The sequence below is a fragment of the Pithys albifrons genome, chromosome 20 (assembly GCF_047495875.1).
Source record: "Pithys albifrons albifrons isolate INPA30051 chromosome 20, PitAlb_v1, whole genome shotgun sequence".
Taxonomy (NCBI): Eukaryota; Metazoa; Chordata; class Aves; order Passeriformes; family Thamnophilidae; genus Pithys; species Pithys albifrons.
Genome location: NC_092477.1, coordinates 5,557,933 through 5,585,489, shown reverse-complemented (window position 1 = coordinate 5,585,489; position 27,557 = coordinate 5,557,933). Strand labels below are relative to the sequence as shown.

The 27,557-nt window shown below is 45.1% G+C and overlaps 1 protein-coding gene across 1 annotated transcript in view; it reads right to left on the bottom strand.

Annotated features, from left to right (window-relative positions):
• The window catches only part of PAPPA (pappalysin 1), a 181,106-nt gene that overhangs the window by 35,233 nt on the left and 118,316 nt on the right, over positions 1–27,557 (bottom strand). Inside the window, exons 11-16 of the mRNA XM_071574522.1 lie at positions 23,131–23,244; positions 22,587–22,722; positions 18,741–18,954; positions 9,478–9,643; positions 2,925–3,108; positions 88–298 (exon numbers count right to left, since the gene is read on the bottom strand). Coding sequence (XP_071430623.1) covers positions 88–298; positions 2,925–3,108; positions 9,478–9,643; positions 18,741–18,954; positions 22,587–22,722; positions 23,131–23,244 — 1,025 coding nt within the window. The remainder of the gene's footprint in view (positions 1–87; positions 299–2,924; positions 3,109–9,477; positions 9,644–18,740; positions 18,955–22,586; positions 22,723–23,130; positions 23,245–27,557) is intronic.

Below are 27,557 nucleotides of genomic sequence, written 5' to 3'. Positions count from 1 at the left end.
GATAAACAGCCCATCCCTTTCCCAAAATCATTTTAACTCCTGGCTTCCTGTGTCAGACTGGCTGTAAGGCTTTAGTCTTTCACGTACTTTCTCGATTTTCTGGAGGATCCAGGGACATGGTAACCTGGTTTGCATTTGTACTTGCAAAACGAGCCCACTTTGTGCTTATCCTCTCGGCAACGAGTAGTCTGGAGATCTGCATTGGGGACGACGGAGGGTGCTCGGCACATCAGCTCACACAGGGCCTCTGGAAAGGACCACAGCCCATCCTCCATGCAGGTCAAGTTGCTGTTGTTTCCTGAGAAGAACAGTGAGCAAAGTTAACAATGTTCAGCAGGGTTATTTTCTTCTGAAGAGTCGTTACACACATCATGTATCAAAAGACACTTCAGCTGGTTTGACAAATTTAACTGTGTATGTCCTATGCACTTTCTCTTTCTAGATGATGGCATTAAATCATTAAGGACTCTGTTTTCAGAGGACAAGCAGACAGTGCTTATTTCAGGAAATGCTATAGCATAGGGGAAGCCACACAGGCTTTGTCATCTTTTGTGTTTCTCTTCCTTATTTTGTTCCTCTCTGAAAGAAAGCTTGTTTCATACTTCAACCCCCTCCTCTCCAAAGCCATCGCTTTAACAGAGGGTTTGGTGCCATCACATTCTTCATTCTGCTTCTGTGTTATATCTCTTCCCTAAATCTGTCCCTTTTATTTCAATTTGGAATCTTTTGGAGCAGCATCTGTTAGTATTAGAGTCACTACTCCAACACAATGAGGAGCCATTCTCAGCTGGGGACTCTCAGTCCTTGGGGACTAACTGTGATAAATACGATTCATAATACTCATTAGAGACTCATTTTCCTCAGGAAGCTTTCTTGGCCAACATCTCAAAGGTAAAAGGTACAATAGATCTATTTGCCTCTGCTATGACCTACTTGACTTCAGAAGGTTAAGCTAAAAGTAGCCCAGTCTCAGTGTATTTTACATTCTTTGTTACTTTATACCATATGTTAAAAAGGAATAAGCTTTTCCTAAGAAACAAAACACAGCTATGAGCCACTAACCCTTCAAAAATCCCTAATACTCCATTGAAATCCCTGAGCATTGCTGCAGGAACTCTTCTCAACCCACAAGGCATATTTTCAACAGTGAGCCAACTTTGGAGTTATCCAAAATAATACTGACAGACTGCTAACCCCAGAGCAATGCCATCTCTCTGTAAGGGAAGGAAGACAGCTGGGGCACGAGGCTGGAATTCAGAAAAGAGGAAAACAAAAGGCTCTGGAGGGCTCAGGAAGGTATGTGGAGGAGCCCTCCTGCCCTGCCCTCAAAGATAAGAGAAGCCGCATTAAATCAGCCCTGGCTTTGTCTCTCTCCTCCCCAACTGCAGATGATTGCAGAGGTATTTTGTGCAGAAAGGAGCTCTTTTCTGGAGCACCAGCATGTTTCCCTGCTCTGACTCATGCAGCAGCTCTGCAGACCAGCCTGGTGATATCATACTTGCCATTGCAAAGCGATAAGCTGTGACATTACCAACAGTGGCTGCCATGACGTCAGTGATTGAATTAGGCATGAGTCATTCTCCAGAAGCTCAGTGGCAACATCTATTAGTCATCATCGATGGCTGGACACCAAATGGTGCCTTTACCTCACAGCTCCCAGCATTTCTGGACAGAACAGAAGTGATGCTGAACACCAGAGCTGCACCCCCTGACCTGGGGGTTGGTTCTCATCCCTCCAGCTACCCCTGCCTGAGTCATCAGCTGCTGTTAGTCCTGATGAGTATCATTATTTTCACTGCCAACTCAAAGAATTTAAAGCACTTTAAGTGAAAAAACATCCCTTGTAAAGATGACCCTCTCAGTATATGAACAGAAAAAGCGAGTTTTTGGTGAAAAGTACTTTTAACTTTCCCTTAACTAGTAATAGTAGTCTTAATTTCACTGAACATTGGCTGCTTGTGGCTGAGTTAAAAAGAATTAAGTAATTTGGTTATATAGGAAGAAATCAAGATATCCTTGTACTGAAATGAGGAATACTTCCCATGCCTTCTTTTTCTGGGGTTTGCAATGAGTCCCTGTAGAAAAGGTGATACCACAGGTACAAAACAAAACTTATCCAGCATTTGTACCTGAGTAGACAAGAGCAGTTAAGATTACACCACTGCAAGATGACAAGTTAATTTGGGTCTAATGTTCCTTCAAATTAACAATAGTATATTTTCTTGTTTCCTGAGGACCTGATCAGAAAGGGTGATGAGCAGAAGAGTTGATGGTGCTGAGAAGAGGATGGGGATGTTAGCAGAAAAGCAGCAGGGAAGATGAAGGAGAAAATGAAAGAAGTCAGCAAACCATGTTATTTCTAAGGATTGGAGGGGGGGAGCAGAGAAAGAAGGGAAGAAAGAAAGGAAAGAAGTAAATAGTCCGGAACAAGAAAAGGAGAGAAAGGTCAAAGGTAGAGCAAGATGAGCATGTAAAAGGTGAGAGGTGATGGTGGATTACAAAACACAGTGATGGGGTCTGCACCACTGGGGCATGGGGCTTTTCAGTCTTCTCCTGCCTTTCCAAATATAAAGCAGGCATAGAAAAGAGAGAGAGAGACATACAAAACATGGGAAAGAAGATGAGAGAGTTCAATCAGATTTATCCCCCATGACTTTTTCATGTTTTGGTTGTATGGAAGCAATATTCACTGTCATTACTGCCTGGCCAGCCACAATCAAGGAAAGGTCAAAGGAAGGTAACAGACAGATGCAAAGGAACTTAACTTCTAGTATAAATAAACCTTCCATAGAGTCTCATAATTCTTCATACTTAAAATATCATGAATAATTCTAAATCAACAGCAACAGTAACATATATTACTGGGAGCAGTCTGTGTTAGCTGTGCAGCTCTCCCCAGGTCACTGCACAGACACCTCTGGTACCTTTCAGAAGAGCAGGAGGTCGGCAAGTGAAGGAGCATTTCTTGCCAAAGGTGGTCCCCTCGCTGCAGCTGAAGGTGGCTGGATAGACATGGTACTGGTCTGGGACACCGCAGTCCACAGGCTCACAGGTCACCTGCTTGTTCCACTTCCCATCCACACAAGTCATGGTGATGCTGGACTCCATCTGGAAAAAGACACGTGCCTGTAGCCACCACAGCCAGCAAGGGAGAGATCAAAACCATTTCAAGTGTAGCAATAGCCATTATTTACGCTTACAAGTTGGGCAAAACCATGACTGGCCCCTACCATCATCTTTTGGACACTGCAGAAGACCTTAAGCCCACCAAAGTGCCACAAGAAACAGTGTCAGAGAATCAGGATGCATTTCTGTCACTTCTGGGGTGGGACACCACAGCACTTCCATACAAAGAGTGGAGATCTACAAATAATCCAAACTCTTTTCTGTAAGGCCCTCCTGAGACAAGCAGGACACATGCTGTGATGCCCTGTGGCTGGAAAGGAGCACACAAGCTTGAGCTGTTGGAGCTGACAGCTGTCCCCCATCCCTGTCACCTTTGCAGTGACACGGCCACTCCAAAGGGATCTCCACGTGTTTCTGAGTAGTCAAACTCACTCTTGGGTTTAAAGTAAAAGCCAACCTGACATGAAACCATTTGGGACTCCCGTCCGAGGCTCTCCCAAGAGGTGTCAGTCACCCTCAGTGCCAGGGGAAGTGTCTTGGGCAGATACTGACAGCTGCTGTTATGGCTTCTCTGTCAGAGTGCCCCAAGGCTCCACACAAAATCAGGGCCCTGCTGTCCTGGCACTGTGGACATGCAATCCTGAGAGACAGACCTTTTCCAGGAGGAGTTTGCCATGGACAGACCTGGGAGCATCCTGCCCATAACTGGCACCTGGCACTTGAGAGTCAGTGCCTGTACTCTTCCCCAAAGTCATTCTGCTGTCACAGCTACACAGATGTTACACTTCTATGGATCTGAGAAATAACCCAAACAGCACAGCAGACTGAAATCCTGAAGTGCTAGGGGCAAAGAGGAAAAAAAGGCGAGGAGGTAAAGGAGCCACCCCTCCAAAGCTAAGACAAAAAATTTACTGGATGACTGAAGGACAAACAGATGTTGGCAAAGAGAACTGAGGAAACAACATATCCACTTCCTAATTAAAAATGGAAAATTTTTAAACACTGGAAGTGAAGAATCTAACTCTTCCCTCCACACCAGAATAAAGAGAAGGACAGAAGTTTAGAAATGTGAGAAACCCAAACACGCAAAGGGGAAGATACTGGCGAAGAATCTGACCAAGTCATAGAGCAGCACTCCTCTGCCTCCAGGGAATATTTTATTCAGGGCTGGTATGCTCACAGGAGATTTGCACCGCCGACCATTGATCTGGGTTTATAAAAGGAAGGGGAATTTTTCTAGCACACATCAAAGGGACCTGGATTCCCTTTTTGCAAAAACACCCTAATGGTTTCAACAGAAGTTCAGACCTGTCTCCCTTTGATATATGGTTGCATTCAGAATGGAAAAAGCAGTCCCAGAGCTGAGAAACTGGACACTTCCCAAGCGGGCACAAAACCCCTTTTCTAGACTGTGGAGTTTATTTAAACAGGGAACACTGCTGATGGAAAAAAAATGTCTTTTCTACAAGTTTAGAGTAGCACATTCTGGGATTCTCAGAGCAATCAGGTGAAGTGACACTCTGTGTTCTCATTTTCAAGTGGCTGTTAATTCTGCCTTTGCAGCTTATCAGAATATTTGATAACATTGAAAAGTGTATATACACTGTAGGTGGTTGAGCCCTTGGAGACACCTGTGCTTGCAGGAAGTTGCATTGTGGTGTCCACAGGAGAAGGGATGTTTCATTCCCATGTCTTGAAAACCATACAGACAGCAGCATCATGACCACTTTTGCATTCCAGGACAAGCTGCTCCAGCATTTATCAACGCCTCTTTTACAAAATAACACAGCAGCACCATGGCTGCTGGAACTTAAAACATAAACTCAATAAACTCAATAAACTCAAGCTGATGATGTCAGGGGCTATCCAAACATTATGGAAAAGACACAAGTCTTGTGTAGTATATTGCTCAATGCTGGATCCATGCTAAACTTAGGGAAGCTCTATCAGTGGTAAGAGATTCACCTCCAAGAATTAAATTATTAGTGTTGGTGTGGTCTAAATGATTGTTCCTACCAGTTCATACTGGCTGCACAAGGGAGTTTCTCTAATGAGAGGGTTGCACATGAAATGTACCTCTACATAACAGCAAAGAAACAGTGAAAACTCAAAAACAGGGATATAATACATTTAAACAGAAGCAGTATCTGTGCATGACAGTCACACCTTACAGCAAACAATGTTTTGCCTGGTCTAAGACTCAGCTCCAGCCATGGCCTTTGTTAGCAGAAAGCTACAGAACACTGCAGCCTGCTGGGAATGGGATGTGCCTGGGATCCCCTCTCCTTGGAAGGGATCCCTGACTACAGTCATATTCCCGCTTCCCTTTGTTTGTCCCTATGTTCTAGACCTTGATGTGAAAAAGATAATAATTAGTGTCTCCACATTTTCATCTCTGGCTTTTTCCTGGTGGCACTTTCCCTACAAAAGTATTAACCTCATCTCTAAGAGTCTTTCTAGACCCATTTGGCTTTTCCTGTTCCTGGCACACTGGGAAGGCCATTTCCATGCAGGGAAGCTGTACCCATGTGGGTAAGGCCCTGGCTTCTCAGCTTTTTCCAGTAATTTGTTCCACACTTTGTATGATGGAAGCTGAGGTTTTCAAGGTCAGACATAATAATGGCAAATTTTAGAACATGTCTATCATGTCAACACTTCAAGCAATAGGAGCACATGGAATTCAGCAGCAGAACATAACAGAGAATATTCCCTGCAATGGAATGAAAGGCTAATGGCTTTGACTGGAAGCACAGAGGACAAATCTGCCACAGAGATTCTTGCAGATGGCACCCACCAGCTTTCGTCTTCCCCCTCTTGCAGTGCTGCACATGAGGGTGGGATCACTGCAGTGCCCAGGGGCAGGACCCCAGAGACTGAGCAGGAGCCCACCTTTCCCCAGCTCTATGCCACACCTCAGGAATATTTCCAATGGACTCAACCTCAGCAGTGCTGCCTTTGGATTCAGCACTGGGTCCGAGTGGCAGCATCTGCATCTGCCTTTGCAGATCTCTCAGCCGGAGCAGAGCAGGCACGTGCCTGTTTCGCCTGTCTGATCTGACAAGGTCACCCAGCTCACAGCAGTCCATACAAAGCACTTGGCTTTCTCATCTGGTTTATTAGCTGTCACTTTGGGCACTTTGTGCTTCTTTGACTGGCATCACAGCAACTGCTTCCCTTCATGTCCTGCCTTCCAAAAGAGGCTTATGCAAGGAGGGAGGGTGGGCATGGAGAAAACAGGAGGGGGAAAAGGGCCTCCAAAGATACAGTGTGCAGCACAGTGAAGAGGATGCAAACTTAAACAAATCTAGTGCCAGAAAGATTTGTTCCTTGGGACTTTTAACAGCCTGAGAGAATTCATGTCTCCTTCCTGCTGCCCAAGATTCCTTCTCCAAGCGATGCTTCACGTGTGAAGTTCCTCTCCTTAAAAATGAACAGCTGTGCCCTCCCCTCTAAGTATTCTTCCACTTCTGCCCACTACTGTGCCTCTAATTGAACCCACATGAGCCGCGCTTTCTTTTCCTGGCATGATTGATGATGCCTTTGCACAACATTAGGGAGCTGCTGGGTTTTAAATAACACCTCTTGACCAGAGCAGCAGTGGTGGTGGCTTCAAGGAGAGATGACAACAAGCAACTGAATGAGTGGGTCTTTCAGTGAAGGACAAGGGGGAGGAAAGCAGTGAAAGACAAAGGGGGGAAAGAGGGAGAAGAGAAGAAAGAGCAATGGAGTTGTCAGAGGGGAGTGGAGGGAAGAAATTGAGGAGGGGGAAGGAAAACATCCCGAGATCTTTGTGAGAAAGATACATGAAGGATTCTGCTCCATCACTATGCAAAGCCCTTTGTTGCTGTTGCTGAAGTCCCTAAATGAGAATGAGAGAAAGCCCAAGAGTCTGTAAACATCCCAGCTCTCTTTTTTATTTAAAAGCAGCAAAGAATTTGTGCTGCACTGAGTGCTGATGCGTTTCAGGATTTGGTGATTTTATGGAGTTTAGGAGAATTTGGGAATGGGAGTTTCTCAGAGGGGGAATGAGTGAATGTTTTGCCCTAAGACTGATTAAAATGGTGGCTTCAGAAGACAGAGAGGCCAGAAAGTGCAGAAACTTTTAAGAAGATTTTCAAAGACCCCTTAGATGTAAAAGACTGATTTGAAATGTGACTTGTGCCCCTACATCTCTGAGGTGCTTTTCAAAATTTTGCTTTTAATTCTCTCTTCACCCTTTTTTTCTGTCTTTCAGTGAAATACAGAAGACAAATGTGGTTCAGATGCTAAACTAAGGTGTTTTCACTGGTCTGTGAATCACCTTCATCAGGATGCAGTGGTCATGGGCCACTGGTGCACAGTCTGCTCTTTGAGACATTGCACCTCACCTCAGCCTCCTTCCTACCCAAGACTGTGAAACACCAACGCGTGTAAAGATTCTTTCCTTCCTCCTCTTCCTCGTGCAGCCCCACATACTGACAGTTAAATGAGAAAAAAGTATCTCTAGATCATCAAATCAGTCAGGCAAAATATCTGGCTAGAATACAGCAGTGAAATGGCCAACAGCTTTGTGCATGGTTCCTTTGCTTGTGACTGGAAGAGGAGCTGAAGTTGGGAAGCAATTGTAGAAGAAGCACAATGCAATTTGGTATGAGAAATCCAAACCATGGATTCTGGACTTGCTCAGATAATTCATATCTTGCTTACATGTTCCACAAGTTCTGGCTTGAAGCACCTGACACAAAGGAACAAAACAAGATGATAGTGAAAGAAACTGTCTGTTCCTTTTCAACAGAGCTCTGAAGGGCACAAATAAACTCTTAAAGCATGTGTTTAATGTGCTTAGCTCATCATGGGCACCTTTAAGATGCTCCACTCCTTCCCTGATGTGAACAGTGAATGCACAGCACTGAGAAAAACAAAGCCATTTGCCTCAGGGGGTTTTATTGGTGGAAAAAAGATGAGGAAGTGCAATACCAGAGCAGGGTGAGAGGAAGTGTGTTGTAATAGGCAGTGAATCACGTTAGCTAGGGGTGCTAAAATCCTTCCCTCCTGTCATATGAGTCTGATCAAGGCTCTGAAACCAAACTTCTCAGGGCAAAACCATACACAGTTGGCCGAGCCTTCCCAAAAGGTAATTCCTGCATTTAAATAACTCATTGCTGGTGAAGCATATTTAGGCTATTTTATTTGGTCTGGGACCCCTGCATGCTCCACGTACCCCGTGTGCAGATCCCTTCCATTCAGGCTTGAGGACTTGTTTTCTGTTCTGTAAAAATGCTCATCTGGAGCTGGGGTTCTGGTGCTGATGCCAATTAGGATGGAAGAGGCCCAGCTCGAGGGGTCCTGTATTTGTTTTGTAATTGAGTTGAAAGGGCTGACTCAATCCCCTCCACTCTGTCTCCCCCCTCCACGAGCTTATGAAGAGCACAGTATTTCACAAATACAGACAGGCTGCTGAGTGTGGCTGCCCCAGCCCCCCTAGCCCCAGATGTGTGTGCTGCCCCAGATGTGTGTGCTGCCCCAGATGTGAGTGCTGCCCCAGATGTGTGTGCTGCGCTCACAACTTGTGAGAAGGTGCCGATGGGGGAAACCACCCCCACATCACACTCATGGGATGTGGGGAGCACAAACTGGGGGGTCTGCCCTTCACCCACCCATCCTGAGCATCCTGGGCCACGCCGCACATGCACCTCACCCACTTTCCTCAGTCTGAAGTACCTTCATTTATTTTAATGTTTAGAGAATTTTAGAGTTTTACTCTCTATCCCACTCACTGCATGAAGACATGGTGCTTTTGTAGGACTGGATTATAAATGCATGGATTAGGGAGGATGGGGGATACTGCCTGCCCTGCTGGGGGAGGTTTTCATTGATTTGTTTGGGAGCAAAAAGTTTTGGGTGCTTTGTGTGTCTCCTTAATACTGCACATGTCAGAGTGTGGTTGGGAGCAGATGGACTGAAACAGTGCAAAGGAGTTAAGACACTGTTAGCCTCAATTCAGGAACTAAAAATGACGTATTTTGCCCAGAAATTGGTTGTGCAAAAACACAAACACCCCACTCCCAAAACATCAACCCCAGGAAACACTGTTTGGCTGAGTAGAGCCAGTGAGATCAAAGAAGGATCACACTTTTAAACTTTGTGGGTTGAAAATTTCTAAATTTGGGGGACATCTGAGCTTTGCTCACTGTCAGTACCTCTTCCTACAGAGTCAGAGGGCTCCTATTCTAATGAGAAGCATTTGGATAAGACCTTGTCCCAAGGCTCAGCAAGACTTTGGGATTTAGGCTGGGTTATTTCCCAACTTCTCCACATCTGTTTGCTCATCCCTGCCTTGTGGATCATAAAAAAAGCTCCAGCAGAACAAACCTGGCTCTTGACAAGATCATCATCCCGCTGGATGTGCAGGATGTGGCCGGTCCTGCAGCTCACGTTGCACTGGGCCCCGTTGTACCACCCACCAGTGCAGTTCAGCACCGCATTCTCGATCTCCAGCTTCTGGCAGTCAGTGGCTTCACAGGAGTAGTGGACACAGCTAGGAGGGAGACAAGAAGAGGCATTTTTAGGTAATTCATACAGTACATCCCACAAGAGTAAGTGCGTCTGGCTGACAGACTCATCACTCAGAGAGTTGGTTGAACCCAGCTCGGCAAAGGGCTCCACACCCTCTTCTGAGGGACAAGGGCAGTGGCAACGGAGATGACAGTGAAGGCAAACTGTAGGTCTTGTGGCAAAAGGGAAGAGCCTGCCAGTTCTGCAGAATTACTTTGTGTTCTGCAATATTCAACTGCACTATGACCTTCCTCCTCCTGCACCATCATACTTCCATCTATCCAACCTACAAAAGCGCCCTCCTTCCAAGAGCAGTCTTCTACCCTACCCAATCCAATTTTAAATCTGCTGAATTCAGTAGTGCCTGATACTGGTGGTGATAAGTGCCTGTGTGTATGTGTGAGGAGGGGTTTCTGCGATAGACACTCTTATCTTTGAGAAACTTGGTTGAAATCATCACATTTATTTTATTCCACTTCATGAGGAACACCAAACATCAGCTGTGTAGCTGTGTTGATAAGCTCTTATCAAGCTCAGCAGCATGCTGTCATTTCAGATCTCTCCAGTTGCTGTCCTGCCATCCATAAAATATTTCCCTGGATGGAAACTGTCTGTTCTCCCTCCAGAAAATAACTGTAACATTTAGCACAACTTGCATAAAGGGATTTTTGTTTTATTTATATTTACATAGAATTGTCTGATTGACACAAAATCTTTCACCATCTCTGATGGCCTGAGTCAAACATTATAGCACAAGGTCAAATGTGGGTATGGGGCAGCCCCTCAATGAAACAGCAATGAAAATGCTGAGAGTCTTAGAGCATGAGGGGAGATTTAGACTACCTAGAAGGAAGAATTTTTTTTCTTTTTACAATGAGATTGGTAAAACACTGTCATAGGCTGTCCAGAGTAGCTGTGGATGCTTGATCCCTGGAAACACTCAAGGCCAGGTTGGATAGGACTCTGAGCAACCAGATCTAGTTAAAGATGTCCCTGCCTACTGCAGAGGATTTGAACTAGAGCAACATTAAAGGACCCTTCCAACACAAACCATTCCATGATTCTATGTGCATGGATTAGAGACAGAATTTCTGGGGTCTGGGACTCCTACAACATGATATGGCTGAAAATTAAAATTAATTAAATTTAAATACAGTTAAGTTAGTTCTGAGAAGGGAAAATATTGACTTATTCCGCCATCTGTGTGGGTAGGGAAGAACCTGAAACTCAGAAAGTTATAGAAGGAAGGGAAAGCAACGCATCATTACACATATTTTGAAATGGATTACAAGCAAGCTATTTCTGCATTCTAGAAAAAAGGGTTAACAGCCTCCAAAACCTTCTCCAGCTTAGTAAGCCCTGACTTACCATGTACATGATGTTTTGCTGTGTTCAAAGCGCTGTGCAGACATTATCTAATTAATTTTCATGACACCCCTGCGAGACACCTGGGCTGGTATTGTTATCCCCATGTTACTGAGGGAGAAACACATCTGCACGTCTCTACTGAGCTCTAGATCAGATCAAGTGACAGTATTATGTACCTCCACAACTCATTTCTCTGTCCCAGACTAGTGCTATATGGGAAGTGCCCACCGGTTGTAATTTAAGGTTGCTTGTTCAGTGCCAGTCCTTCCCAGGTGTGTGATGAGCCATAAACAATTTCCACATTCAGAAAGACCTCATTCTTCATTGTGCACAGAGTATGGCCACTGACAGGACTGAGGATGGAGAATTCCACCTCTGTGTTGGCCAACTTGGTATCTTTCTATGCAACAAACTGTGCCCTGTCAATCAGCATCACAACGGTGATGCTCATCCCTTCTGCAGAACAGATGATCCTATGCCAGAGCTGACCTACCCAGAGGATCCTGCCTTCAGGAGGATCCCCACCCACCAGACCAAGGGTTTCACATGTGTTCCAGTCACTGCAACTCACAGCCTGACACAGAGATATAAATTGCCATTGATTTCACTTCATACCGATCGATAAGACTGTGGACGAAATGTCATAAAAGCAGGTGGGCAGTATAACCTGGTGCCCAGATGGTCCTCATTGAAGAGAAGTAAGGTGAGGAGAAGAGCCTTGTACAATTGACTTGCAGATGCCCATCACAAATCACCAGGAGTGTGAACCACACCATTGACTTTGTTTCAGCAGCCTGAGCAGAGCAATATCTGAATTACAAACCTTACCAACCTCACAGCACTGCCAGTTGAGTAAGTTCTCAATTGACATCAACAAGAGTATCTAAAGATGGATGTTGATTAAGCATGTAAAGGATTAATGCCATCTTGTTGAGCTCTCCCTCCATGTCCCAGTCACACTGACCCATGAACGTGAACTGTCACTTTGCTCCCCTCCATTTTCCAGAGGGTGAGGCTGCAATACAAGTCCCTCCCATGCCAGGGCTCCAGTGACAAGGACATTGACTCACTGAGGAAAAAAAGTAAGCCCTATTGCCAAGCCACTCTTCTCAGAAGTACACATTGCAAACCTTGACTGCCCATTGCAAAACTCCCTCAAAATCTGAAAACCTTCTTCCAAGTAAAGTTGGAAAAATAAACTAATAGCAGACTTATTTAATCTAATACTTATGTGAATTAATGTAGCACCAGATTCGGCCTTGCATGGCTTCAGAGGGAAGGATGAGCCTATGGAAACCTTTGCAATTAGCAGAGAGGGAAATCTGGAGCAATGTCACCGCAGTCAGTGGCATCACTTTTCATTTCCATCAATGTAAAGGAGGAAAATAATCTGGTTTCTCGAGTTCAGATCAGGACACCAGATGAGCAAGCCTGGGCTTAGAAGTCCTACAGAACTGAAACGCCACAGACAAAGGCATTAAGAAACACTTATTGTGATGTTCTTGTTTCTGTTTACAAGTCCCCTTGTGGTCTCCTGAAATGGCCAGGGAACATTTTTAGCCACCCCCTCCAGGCTCCAGATTATGCCTCGGTTAGCAGATCATCTGGGCAGCTCTCTCTGTCTGTAACTCTATATGAATGACTTCAGTGACAAACAATACAACCATTCACTTTTTGTAAAAAAACAACCACTGCCACCAAATGTTTCCAATTTAAATATTTCTGGTTCTCTAGCTACTGGTTCCAATTTGGTATCAGCTACTGTCAGCCATAAATCCCAATGAATTTTGAAGTCACGATCCTGAATTGAGTTCTGCAAATGCAGAATTAAGAAGGAGGAATGAATATCTCCAAGTAGGAAGTTCAGACAAAGAACCCACCACATCCATTTGTGGATTACAGAAGCTCTTGCATGGGTACTGCTATTTAGCAGTGGTCAATCATCACATGTTCCAGAAACTGTGCATTCCTCAGGAAAGAAACAATGCAAGAGTATCTGAGAAGGAAATCACTTCAGCTTTAACTCATGTTGATTCTTGGCATAGAAAAATTTATCCTGTTTTCTTGCAATCAAATTTGTGTGACTTTGTAAAAACTGCCTATTTCAAATCATCTCTTGTCTATCCTAACTCCCCAAATTCCTTACCAGAGTATGAGCTGGTCTGGACCAAAGCTACACAGGGGACCCAAGGACCACTCTAATGGTTTACTTGAACAAGTGTTCGTGTCTGGGATATTCCCTGACAAGTGTTTATTTTACCAGGCCCACTTCAGGAGTCACTTGTTCCTTTTCTTTCCCTGGCAGTGTACGATTTCCTAAAACAACATCTTCACACTGAGGTGGGTGCAAGGAACAGTGGATTTCTTGCACACATTCCATTTCATGTTAAAAACAGATCAAGGCAGACTGTTTCAATGAAGTAAAAAGCCCTGAATTGAGCGAGCTTCACATGGAGGCTGAAGTTCTAAGCCAGTTCTTTATTCAAATCCATTCTGCCCATCCCTAATCTAAACGAGCTCAGTCATTAGGCAATAAATCTGTATTTCTTTGTGCCAATATTGGCCCAAATTCAGCAAGGCACTTAAATATGTGCTTAACTTCAAAAGCACAGTTAAGTCCCACTGATAGATTTGACTACAGGGGGATGTAAGCAAATAGCTGAGGTCTTGGCTAAAGTGGGGCCTTAGTGACACAATCCTAGAAACATTTGTATTTTAACATGTTTATAGAAAATTATAACAATTAAGTGGAGCTCTTCCTTCCTCACATAAAAACAATCCAGGACTTCCTCTTTCGAGAAGCTTTACAGCAGCCAAACTTTCTTTTCCTAACCCCAGGGTCAAGCACTTTTCCAAGAACTCATCTTAACATGATGCCTTAATTATTTGTTTCCTTCATGAGAGCTCTGACATATAGATATGACAGGTGAGCATAAAAGCTCCCTTGTTATGAGAAGAGCCACACCATTTTCTCTTGTTAATAGGAAAAACTCCCTTTTTGACACTCTGGGACAGCCTGGGCTACAGGTCTGACCTGCAATTTGGGTTTTTTCTAAGCCACCATACATTCCACCCACACACATGTAGCCTTCTGTGGGTTTTCCCAACAGATTTATCCTTATAATGGGTTTGTATTCACCTCCGTAGAGGTTCCTCTAAAGGCAAGAGCAGGTTCTTTCTCTCTAACCCAGACAAATATGCAGTTTTTTGAAAAGCAGAGGTCGCTAGCCCCATTCATTGCTCTAGAAATTAAAAAAAAATGTATGCACTGCAAAGGTGGCAATGAATTTGTCTTATTTAGTCTTCACCTAAAATACATCTTCTCCTTGTTTTAACACAAAATCTCAGGAACATCTACCCAAATCCCTGGGTCTGGATGGGGACTGATGAACCTGTACTGACTGTGCCACTGGAAGAAGGATCAAGCCCTTTCCTAAAAAGGTGTTTGCCTTCAAATCTGATCTGTGAGAGTGACCAAAAGAGTTGTGTCACCTGTGGTCCTTCTGACAGAGATCACAGCAAACCCTACTGCAAACTGAAAGGGTCAGAATGCCACTAAACCAAGAGAGTTACAGAAAACACTTCATCCAATCCCAGGTAAGCTCTGGGGGAAGGAGAGCACAAGGCAGTGTGTCCCCATCAGTGTCCCCATCACCGTCCCCACCACTGGCAGGGCAAATTCTCCTTGGGGACCAGCTCTGCCTGCAGCCTGCCTGCACCCTGCTGTGTGAGTTATTCCTGCCTGGGGGGGTCCATATTGAACTGATAAAGCTGTCAAAGCCCCATCAGCCTGCCAGCTTGGAAGTGGGACTGTGTCCCTGGGCGTTCACAGCCCCACAGGTCTCTCTGCCAGAGTCTGCCCAGGCAAACAAAGAAAACGCATCGCCTTCCACTTTAATAAAAGCCAAATGATGCCGTTTGCCAATTACCAAAATGGGGCGAAGGTTAAAAACCCATTGAATTATAACACATGTCACGGACCAAAGCTTCTATGATTAACAGTCCTGTGAGAAATTCATTAATTTCACCCGAAGCAAGCTGACAGAGATTGTGCTTAATGACAGAACGCAGGGCAGGGGCAAGGCGGCTGAACGGGGAAAGAGAAAGCTGCATTAATTCACAACAAAAAGAGACGAGGAAACCCTTTTTCTTCCCCTTATAAAAAGGAAAAAAACCACAAGTGGAGTTGTAAAGAGCGGTTGCATTTGTTCTGCTGCTGAAGATTTATCTTCATCATTTCTTGTTGGGGAAGCTGACAGCAGGAGAGAGCAAGACAAAGAGAAGAGCTGGAGTGAGCTGTGTCTCCCTAGGGCTTGTCTGGGGCAGTGAAGGTTGAAGCTTGGAGGATGGATCTCCTCAGAGGACAGGGCAGGTGATGGTGTGGTCTTGGTCCACAGTGCCCCAGGTGTCCAACATACATGTGCACACACTGGAGGGAGGTAAACCCAAAATCTCCCCTGCAGAAGCAGCTTGGAAGGCGTAACAGTGAGTTTATGCCAAGATTTAACCAAACAAAGGAAAGGGAAATCTTTTTGCTACACTAACTAGAAAGCACAAAGTGCTGCACAATGTGGGGCATGAAGACAGGAGAGCTGTGGGCAGCCAGTGGGGCTCGTCTTCAGTATGGACACAGAGTTAATGAGGGGTTGGAAAGATGAAAACTCCTGAAACTCACAATTCTGACAACTGAACTGGCGTGTCTACCTGGGCTTTCATGCCTCCTGCCTGCATTTTCCAGGAGAGGAGCAATGGCACCAGGTGGGATGGAGGATGGGACAGGTCTGGTGACCACAGCAGGGGGAAAGCAGCACTTCACAAGAATTCCTTGCCAGGGATGGGAGACTCTCTGGTGATGTTTCCTACCCAGTGAAAAAGAAAAAAACCTGTTTTGTGAGAACTGCTGTCAAAGGCAGCCCCAATGCACCAGGGGTGGGAAATTACACCTCTGCTTCTTCATACCCAATTTCACTGTCCGCTCCATGAAGCTACACAGGAAATCATAAAAGTATAATAATTTCAGCTATAAAGTGGAAGGGAAGGACTACCTATGCCATTATATCTGGTCTGAGGATGCAATGTGAAAATAAAGCCTGCCATTTTTTACAGCACATCTCCAGCAGTGAGGAAATCTTCTGCTGAAAACAAAAAAAAAGAGCCCATGGTCAGTGGCAGCAGCAAAAACAACAGATGGAAAGTACAGAGCAGGTTTTTTCAAACTCTCTATAAATGTCTTTAGGAGGATGGAATGGATTTTTCCAAAGAAATAATAATGACTGAAAATACCTATAAAGTTCAATGGGAGTTTTATATTTAGGCTCCTTTTTCTCCAAAATATTAACTATAACACAGACTTTAAGAAAGAAGAGTGAGCATATGTTTTATTTTCAGTTATTAAGTTTTCACTAACCCATGGGAGTGATCCATTCACCTTCAAAATAAAGGCTGTTTTAACTTTTAAGGATTGATGTATTTCTTTTCCCTCTCAGTTTTAAAATCTGCACCTTTGCCTAGAAGTGTCTGTATCTGGCTATAAATCCTCTCCAATCAAAATAATTCTCCTTGAAGAGAGAGAAGTAATACCTCTTATAGAGAGAAGTCAAAAGCAGGTAGAAATATTCATCCTGACCTAAGGAAAATGAAAGCAGTAAAACTGATGCTTACACACACAAAGGAAAGTTCCTTTAAAAATTAAATTAAAAATGTAAAAATCGTATTAGGTAAATGCAACCATTGGGGAAAGGAGAAAGGGAAGGATGGGCAGTGTAGGACTCCAAGGGAGTCTGATGAGGAGACTGTGAGCACAGGAGGCAGAAAATCCACATCCAGCGTCTGTGATGGTTAAGAATAAATTTAAAATCTATCTTTCTATGTTCTTCCTGTACTGGGTAAAATAATCAAGGAAAAAGACAGCAGGTGACAGTAAAGGTGTCACCTATTTCCTGGATGCATAACTTAATGTACCACTCTCTCTACACTTTGGATACCTGAATTGCTTGCACAGAAGAAAGCAGACATGGTTACCCCAAATGATCTTATCACAAGGCAAGCTGGGGATTCTCCACTGTAGCACTGTCATCAGTTAAAAAAATCCCACTGTTTTCAATGGCCTTTGGATCAGTGCTTTACTTCAGACAGTTTCCAGTTCCTTGACAGACATGGGAAACTTTATGATGAATCCAGCACTGAAATCTGCAAGACCTAAAATGATACTTTGAATGAGGCTCAGATGGAAGTTTTTGAGAGCAAGGGGCTGAGAGGGTTCAGTGCACCCTGAAAACAAAACAATGCCAAATAAATCAAGAAGAAAAATAAGAGGCAAAAGGCGGGTGATTCTTCCCCAAGAGATTTCTAAAGGTTGGTTTGCTGGGCTGCAGAGGCTCACTGAAGCTTTGCCTAAGGGGAATGCATTTTTTATTAAGGAAATAACTTTCTAAACACAGAGGGCTTCTAATTCCGTAAGGGAACAAATGGTTCAATTCCTACTGAAAACTTGAGATCGAGGAGGAATGTGGTCCTGTGCCTCAGCCCTCTCAAGCTCCCTGTTGGTTCTCACCATCTCCTTCCAGTGGGTCTTTCTCGCTCTTTTTCTGTCCCACTCCTGCACTGGGAATTGGCCAAACTTCCACAACCAGACTTCTCATCTGAAACTTGATCCTGCTGTCTTTGGGCCCCTGAATTTATACAACCTATTGCACAGAATGATCAGACGCCCTGAATCTAGGTCAGAACACACTGACTGAATTGATTTAGCTATAGATATACTCCTTTGTTTTTTATTTTATTTTCCCTCTCCCTCTTCTCACCCTCCCGCCTTTCCTGGAATAAAAGCAGGTCCTCAAAACAAGCCAGAGCATTATCAAAAAACCTGACAGCTTGCTTAGGAGGCTGAGCAGAGGTTTGCTGGGATATGCAACTTGTTTTACTATTGCTGCCGCTATGGTATGACGACTGCTCACAACTTTGAATTCACAAAGGAAGAAAAAAATTATTCTTTCAGGGGTTTTGCTAAATTCTCTCCTCTTCTTTTCACTGCCTCGCTGAAAGGATCCGTGAAGCTGCCGCACCAGAGGCCAGGAAAGGTCACAATCTCTGTGGGATGCTGTAAAGCAGAGACTGAGAGGGGTTGGTGGTGATCTATTGATGTGTCTGTAATAACGACAAGAATAAAACGGTAGCCATAAACCTTTCATCCTGGGGGGTCCCACAGAGCTTTTCAGAGCATGGGCCAGATCCAGGGAGGTGCTGAGGGCCCTTGCCTGGACATTAAAGCCCCGCAGATGCTGATGGCCATGGATCTGCTGCCCAGGGCTGAGCACCTGGCAGGATCCAGTCCTGCTGGGGCACAAGCATCACTTTGTCTCCGCTCCCGTGGGAGGTCCCCGTGGCACTTCAGCAGCACAAAGCGGTTCGGACTGAAGCGATGTGTGAGTGACGAGAGCGATGCCGGACTGGGGGATGCACAGACAGTGAACTGGCCCCAATTCCAAACTCAAGGGATAAAGGAAGGAGGAGAAAGGAAGAGGAAATAATTCACTAACAGCATCCCCATGCGGGTTAAATGTCCCATCCATCCTGATCAATGAGAACACTGCCGGTTTTTCAGCGGCGACACAAAAGGGTCAGCAGGGTTCAGCTGCTGTGCCCCTCGTGCCTCCCCTGACCCCGGGGGGCGGTGGGTGGCGAGGCAGAAGGAAGCAGCATGACAGGCTCACCTCTGCTCCGCTGGGCTGTAGGTCTGTCCTCTCTGGCAGCTGCTGATGGTGATGGGGTCGAAGTTGTGGAAGGAACGCAGGGCCACCCCAGAGATGGCCACAAACTGGGAGCTGAAGCTAATGAGGACAGCCTGGGTGTGATAAAAAGGGTGACTGAGGTCATGGATGACGGGGATAATCAGGGGATTGTTCCTGCAGCTCAGGACGTGGACACCTGCCAGAGGAGAGACAAGATCAGAGGAAGGGTCAGACTTTACACAATTGCTTCCCAAAGCTGTGGGCACTTCAGAGGCATTTCACCCATAGGAATGGCCCCACAGAGCTGAAAAGTTATGGTAAGCTGCCTGGAGGGGCTTCCCAAATCACTCTGGAGAGCTTAGCGGAGAAGTATATCCCTCCAGACAGCTGAAGAAAGGCTGCCATTCTCTCCACAAGCGCGGCACAGGCTCTCAGAGCCATTTCTTTAGACCACAGCTACGTTTCTATTGTGCCCTGTTAAATCAGGAGCAACCATCACGGAGGAAGCAGAGTCACACCATTGTAAAACCGGTCTGAGAGGACAGTTGGAGCCTTTATCTGGGGCATCAAACGGTGCCGGCAGGCTGGGTGGCTTTGTGCACCAGGGGCAGGGCACCAGTGGCTTGTTTGGAGCTGTGCATGTCATTAGCACTCGGCGTTAAACTTTTTTGAATGAGCTCTACACTAAATTTGCCCAGATTTGGATTTTTTATATGTTTTTTTTGGATGGTTTTGAGGCTTAGGGTATCTGGCTCTTTGCTAAAAATGGCAAAGATGGTGCTGGAGAGAGAAATGAGGATGATGGACCCACTGAGGATTTTGCAGGGGATTTCACTTGAGAAGAAAATAGTGTCTTGGGAAACTAAAAATGTCTCAAGGCTGAGGTGCAGAGAAACACCAGAAAGCTGACAAGGAGACTTCTTAATCCCTTTTCTCCAGCAGAGAAGGCACTCAGTGACAGCTGGGAAGAAATTCCCACCTTCAGGTAGAGGCAACCTGAATTCAAATGGGCCAAATCCATCTCAGGGGTAAGGCAGAGGATAGACAGCTGTTGGCTGACCTCAAAATTCATTAATTGGGATACATGGCCTGACACTGCCTGCAAAGCCCGGCCACTGTGGCTCCGTGGCATCACTCTGAGGATCAGCTTGGCTCCAGATCCGTTTGCTTCACTGGAGCTCCCCCAGCAATGGCTTTGGCCCAGATCCTTTGGCTACCCTGATACACTTACAAATTTGAAAATAAAATAAACTTATTTGCATGTTTAACTGGCTCAGGGATTTCTGTTTTGTTTTTTTGTTGTTTTTTTTTTCCAAGTTTGGATTTCTTGACTCAAAAGGGAAGGAATAAAAAAGTTTTCATTTTTCTCCTTAGAAAGTGATTTCCTGTGAATTAAGACAGACTTTTGACCATGCACTTTAAACTTCTATCTCCCACCCTCTACTTAAAAAAATCTTCCTGTAATAGAAATAAAATAAAATAAAATAAAATAAAAAAGCAGCTCTCTTTTTGTTTTGGTCTTCACCTGACCCTGGAATAACCTCCCTGTCTACTTGCCTCCCACAGGTCTTTTGATATCAGCTCCTTATGGAACGATGCACGTTTCTCACTTACAAACAGGTGCAGTTAATACTCAGAATCCTGAGTTCCCAAATTCCTTGGAAGTTTCTGCCTTCTCTGATGGAAAGCCAAGAAAGAACTTATGGTATGAGGTTGTTTATTCACTTCCATTTCATTCCTCACACTCAGGTGGTGTCCACAACCAAACAGACCCTCCAAGCTGTGCTGCACTTGCTGGTGCTTTCTGACCCTGACCAGGTAAACAAGGGCTCAACAGGTCAGGATCATTTAACTCACCTGCCTTCAGTAGCAAAAAGCCCTCTCAAGATGGTCCAGGTGCCCATGCATGGGAGTCAGAGCTGTCTCATGATCACCCCTGTTTCTGCAGCTCTGCATCCACTTATTTGATGTTCAGCAGCCAAACCTTGTCTACAATGGCTCTGAACTAACAGAGCTGAAGTGTTTGACACTCGGACCTCTCCATCTCCACCCAAAGACTCAGAAAAAGCTTCACTTTATTTTCTGGCAGTCCACATGGTAAAAACTTGTTCTTCTCAAGGTGGGAAATTGCATGTCTGGATAGGCTGTGTTTTGCTCATGGGAGTGCCTTTAGCACACTGAGGACTGATGGAGCCTTAAATTATTGCTACTTCCTTTTGGATGTACTTTCAGTTTGCCACTGATTTCTACATAAGACTGATTGACTGTCTGAAGTCAATCCTGCACCCAGTGCATGCCAACATTTGCATCTGAGCTGCAGTTTCCACCTTGCCAAGGTGACAATTCAAACACAGGGAATACAATATCCAGGAAAAGGACTTAATGCCACAGCCAGAGCTCAGACAAAACACCAATGGGGAGCTCTGCCTGAGTGAGAACTGCTGGGTAGCCTACCTACACCTCTCCTCTGCTCCAGGCAGCCTCTTCTGAAAGGTCAGAGGGGCTTTTCCATGAGGAAGGCACTTCAGCTCTGAGGATGTCCAGGCATCAGGATGAGCCATGCCAAACTCATGTTGCAACTTCATTGAGGATTTCAAAACCTAACCCTTAGTTTCCTCTTTGCTCCTCTTTCTTGTTCTCTTTCTCTCACAACCTGTCTGTGTGTCCCCACAAAATGTACCATTAAGTATGTGTTGGCATACTCATCATCAGTAATTTCTCAGAGGGAAAGAGTTAAGTGCCACTGTTTTGCAAAAGGAGGAGGGTAAGATTAATCCAAGGGCTCTGGTAAAGTGAGAACTATCCTAACTCAAGCTGCACAACTTGCTGTTGCAGACTTCAGTTTGTTCTTGGACAACACACACCACAGATATTTTCTATCAAATTTCCCTATCAAATTCTGTATTATCCTGGATACTCATCCAACACCTGTCACTGTGTGTGTCCCTTCTTCTTCTCATCACTAGTAGGAAGCTTATTTGAGTTTCAGCTTGTCAAAATTGAAAAGTTATGATAAAACAGAAACATCAGGGATGGGAGTTGTGTTTCCTTAAAAACGGCTCTTGAGGTGACCTGGCCAGCTTTCTTCCCAGTGAAAAAAAAAAAAGGCAGAGAACAGGCAAGGGATTATGCAAGTCCTACTATGACACAGAGTTGGGAGCTAGGGAGAGCTCCTTGGTCCTGGAGCTTAAATGCACCCTGAATCAATTCACCAGACAAGTTTCCCCATGTTCAGGGCCCTGTGCCAGGGGTAGAGACAAAAATGGTCTGTCCTGGCACTTCAGCATAACTCCAGATTTACAGCCTCTGTCAGGCACCTCTGCCTGAGGCCACACCAGGGCCCTGGGGTTAGATCTTCATCAAACCTGAAATACTTCACATGAAGAATGTTGGCCACTAAATAGTTGTGGAGACCTCCCTGTGAGCATGACTAGAGGTCACCCAACACATCCTGTGAAGTAGAAGCATTTGCTGCAGTGGCTGGAGCAGGTTCCTCACTCCCTGCTACCAGGGGTTCATCTGGATCACCATCAGTGTCTATCCAGGGCAGTGCTGGGTGTAAAGCACTGAGATAGTGCTGAACTCAACGACTAAAGAGGAGCTAACCACTTCTGAACACGTAGTGAACAGCTATGGAGACATGTCTGCATAGAATGATGCATCACATTCAACAAACTCTAGTGAGACTCAGGGTTTGGAGCATTAAGCAAGCACATTTTTGACTAATTCTGAAAAAAAATGAGTAGGAATACTGGTCAGTTTGTGAGCAGGGGCATCACCAGATTAAGCAACAAATAAAGAGGGAGTTTAATAAAATTACAGTCTTACCAAGATCGTGGCTTTGCTCTTTGGTGTCAAACAGCTGCACACCGATAGTCTCTTGCTTCTGATCCAGGTAATAGGTCCCATCAGTGACCAAGTGAACTAGAACTGCTGCAGCTACCATAGGCTGGGAAAAATAAGCCTGGCAAAACAAAAAACCCACAAAGCCTGAGGTGGGGAATTGTTAAACTGGGCTTTAAAAAAATCCCCAGGAGTCAGTCCAGGACTTTTAAAAGAACAATTCCCATCCCAGGTCACAGAGAAATCTTCTCTTCCAATCTCTCCTACACAAACTAGATAAACTCAAGTCAAACAGCCCTGCAGCTATAACCCCTGAGAAATTCAATAACCTCGTCACATGGGAGGGGACTTCACCACTGAGTCTCCAGACAGTGCTCAGAGACATTGTTTTGCAGTTTTGCTCTAAACATACTTAAAAGAAAGGAGCAGCTTGGTCCTGGGAAGGCTGTCCCACGGTATTTTGCCTGTTGGAGAAACTTTGTACAGGCAGGAAAAGAGGAAACTTCTTAATGACATCTGCACTTCCTACCTTCAGCCAGAAAATGGTCTGTGTCATGTGGGAGTACTGGAAGTTGGCAGTGCAGGGGTACCAGGCATACTGGGAGACACCATCGTTCAAGTCAATCACCTTGGTTCGACACATCTGAGGGAGGAAAAAGAAAAATCAAAACAGATGTAGATGACAGTAAGCAAAGGTTATGACTTTAAAGTGTGTGTGTGTGGGAACCCAGTTGCACTGCTAGAAAAAAATAATGCACCATAATGATTCTTCTCAATATCTTCAGAGTATTCAAAATTAAGTTTCCAGGTCTTCCATGTCAATAAGAAAATTTGAAACATGAAAAGGAGCTAAAGACTCCCAGCAGCTGAATGGCAGCCAACACTTTCCTCTGGATTTGGTACGAGGTCTTTGACAACATTTAGAACAACTTTGCTCCCACCCAAATGGACCAAGACTCTTCCCACTGGAGTCAAAGCGACAACCACTTCTGAATGCCCCAGCTGAGAGCACAGACAGTCTGCAGATGCCCCCACAGTGCTCCAGCATTGCCCTATTTAAACCTGGTGTTCCTGTAACACCAGGGGAGTTACAGATGGATGTGTAAACTTGGAAGCAAGTACAGCCAGGAAAGTCCTGCCTCGGCAACCCAATTTGAGCAAAGTAGCTTCTTCATTTGCTAACTGGTTCTGCAAGTGGAATCACCTTCTTCTACACCTCCAGCCTTTTCATGGCAGGAAGCAGTGAGAGTGGAAGCAAACTGCTCTTTTCAATATAGAACAAGTAGATGAATCCCAAGGGCTGTCACAGATGAAAAGCTCAAAGGAAGTGCCAGAATCTAAGTACCAGAGAGCTTTGCAGTGCCATCAGTATATCAGATGTGAAAATGAAGCTGCAGGGAATGGTAGGATTTACCCTGAAAACTGTTCAGTGAAGCTGCTTCAAAATAGAAACCTGCACAGCCCCAGCCTTCACCCCCCCAGCAAAGATGAGAAAGAAAACATCCACCATGCAAAGTTACTCCTGCATTAGAAGGATCCTTCCAGCTGATGCTCTCAAGGGTACCTGTTGGGACTCACAACACTTTGGTGAACTCACCGGTCATGGGGTAGAGGGAATTCCTTGTGGCCACACAGAATAGTGGCAGTGGAGCTCCAGCTATAATCCAAGAGGCCAAACCATCTCCAGCAGTTGTGGTGGACACAGCACAGCCTAGGCCAGATCTCACAGGCCACCTGGGCTGGGTGCTAAAGGGAGCTAAGTTGTCTTGGGGACACTCGTAAGTTTTCTTTCCAAGACCAGAGCCTGAACTGAGCAATCAGATGATGATGTGCTGTCAGTAAATCTGTTCCCCTAATCAATTTTCCTGATTACTAAACCAGAAAGAAATCCCTGAAGCAAAACAAGAGAATTAACACAGATGCTTTTGACCATTCAAAATTCTATGTCCACTCAGTAACTCTGCATGAAAATGCCCTCTTGGTCTCGGCAGACAAAGTCTGGGCAATGCAAAGAGAGCCTGGGATGCCTGGGAATGAGAAACCAGATTGGCTAAAAGTGAGGTAATCCCCTCTATAATCTGAGTCCCTCAAGATTCAGCACAGAGGAATCTATGGGCAAAACATAAATCAGCTTTAATGGGCTGGAAGAAGATTTTTAGTTTATTTATTTTTTGAAACAACTGGGACCAAACTTCATTGAGGCTAGCCAGTGGATACTGTTACATTTTACAGCAGAGCTAGGCTTTACATAAACTATCTTTGGCATTTGAAATCCAGGCCAGCAATTCGACATGTACTATTTCGCAATTCTCCCTTCTTGCGTTTTCAGCAGCCTGTCTCTTGTTGGGAGCATGGTTTTTATTTTAATACCTCTCCAGCTAGAGAATTTATCTTACCCACATCTGCAATTTATATGGTCAGAGAGCTCTTTGACATGAACAAAGGTCTCATTACTTTTATATGATTTTGTTCTTATTCTTACATCTCCTCCTGCTCTATTGGTCCAAAAAGGTGGCTGAAAGAAACACAAGTACTGACGTTCGGTGCTTTTTAAGTGCCTCTTAATGGATGAGTGAAAAACTGTATGAAGAAATCACCCAGACCTTCACCAAAAGTTTGAATCAAACCCAAAATAAACCCCTGCTGAGGTGGGTTGGAAGTCTCTGATAACTTTTAAATGCCTTGTTTGATTTGTGTGCGTGTGTGAACCCCAGCACTTTCTGCTTCTGCCTGAGAATATTCGCACAAACCTGAACATAAAGAGCCAGTGTTCGAGCCACGTGAGCCGAGGTGTGCTGACTGTCAGACTGGCCTGGTTTGAGCAGGTTAGATAAGCTTCCCCCTGCTGAGGCTGAGCCATTGCTACCCAGACAAGTGTTTCAAAGTGGTCCTGGGGTAAAAGGTTCTTTTAGAAGAGTATAATGGAGAAGTGTGGGAGAAGTCTAACAGAGATGAGTGGCTACAAGAGCCTCTTCTGCACTGGCTGTCAGCTAGTGAACTTAGCTAATGGCAAAAAAGTTCTTTAAGATTCTGTAATAACAATCCAAGTGGATAAACAGTCCCTGTCACCTGCAGGCTCCACTATCCCAACAGGCTCTAACACACATCCTAAATACACCCCCTCTTCAATTCTACCCAGGCAATGAATACCACACCACAACTGCCAAGTTTGAGAACTGTCTGCTGGGAGGGTTTCTCACACCTCTGCCTGTAGGACATCCCTAGAATGTGGCAGCAGCCTGAAGGCCCATATTATTTTGGTTAATAGTTGGACTCAATGATCTTAGAGGACTTTTCTGAATGGAATGAGTCTATGATTACTGCAGTGCCACTGCTTTTAAGCAACAAGTTCCAATGGCCTGGAAGACAGAACACCACCTCTGCTCACGTCTCTTCATAGGAATTCACACTTATGAGAAATAAATTATTTCCTAACATACTCCAGTTTGCTACAGTGATGCAAAACAGCAGCTAGGGCACCTGACAGCTGTGGAGGGAAGAACAGATAGATATAATTCTAGTTTCAGGGTGTTACCAAGCACTAAAGCATTTGCTTTGAAGAATGACGGCATCACACAGGACTCCAAACTTCACTCACTGGGGCTTATCCAGATTCTCAGACCCACAGAGCAACTGGGATCTACAGGAGCTTAGTATGTGCTCCAAAGTATGTGGGGACTATTTGTGTCTAGTTACTGGAAGCCCATGTCATACCCCTCCCTAGGAAGCTGCTTTCAATTAAAGGAGCTGATGTCTGTTCCTCTTGGAGGTTCCAATCCAGCTCGTCTCCCACCCACACATTTTGTACACAAACATAGAGAGACAGAATGATCAAGGCCAGAGAGCACTGTGGGATCTTCCCACAAGAGGGAATGCCTGGAGGATTCCCTTTGACTGATTTATACAACCTCTTGTCAATCATAGGCACAACATGTTCTTCAAACCGCCTCTCCTGTTTTCCTTCTCTTACTCAAGGGGCCTGAGGAATGTGTCAGCAGAAAGGGAAAAGTGATATATTGGGAGCACTTAAGTTTTTTGCCACATCTAAAACACATTTACTATTGCAATCAACTCCATTTCCTTCAAAGTAATATGGGAAAATTTGCTAAAGAGCAAATTTTGGAAGGCACCCTTGTGAATGATTCCCAGCCATCCCATGACTTCAGGCAAAGTGAACTTGGGTTGATGGGCTCCTGTTGCAGTTGAATTACAGGTTAAGGATCAATCCTATGGACTGGGCACTGGAATAGAACCCAGCCTGACTGTGCCCATTGCATGGCCCCAGTACAACCTTCTGGGCAGCACTTGGCTTCTCCAGGCCTGAGTCTGTAAAACAAGAATGATATTCCCCCCACATCACACAGGTATGTTGAGGATAAAGCTATTGGCCACGAAAAGGTGCTCAGAGGTTACAAAGAGAAGGGACAAACAGGCACATACAGGTGTGAGGCTACACCTCCCCACAGGAGTGAGTTAAATAGAGATGCCATCCCACTCTGACCTTCCCATCGAGCAAGCACAGCCAGACGCCACAGGCTCTGCATACACTGGTGGCTCTCGTCATTGTAACATCAAAATAATTCTAAATGCAGACAGGCAGAGCTGCTCTGTAGACAGGGATGCTGCCCTGCTCAGCTCTGGCACACGGCTGACACCGTGGTTGGGCTGGACGTGCCTGTCTGCATGCCCAGGGGCGGCTGGAAGCAGAGCAAATCTCCAGTGCACGGATCTGTCTGCTCCCAAAATCCCATCTGGTGTCCCACGGTGGGGCTTCCTCCAGACTGTGTCTTCGAGCTACGTCTGGCTGAAAAAGGCCATCATGAGCCCCTGCCTGTCAGGCAGTCAGGAGCATTCTCATTTTGGGGGAGGAGGGTGGAAGTGGTGATTGTGCCCCAAATGCTGCCTCTCTCCCCTCTCCTTTCTACTGGGGACTCTGCTGCTGCCACTTCTGCACCC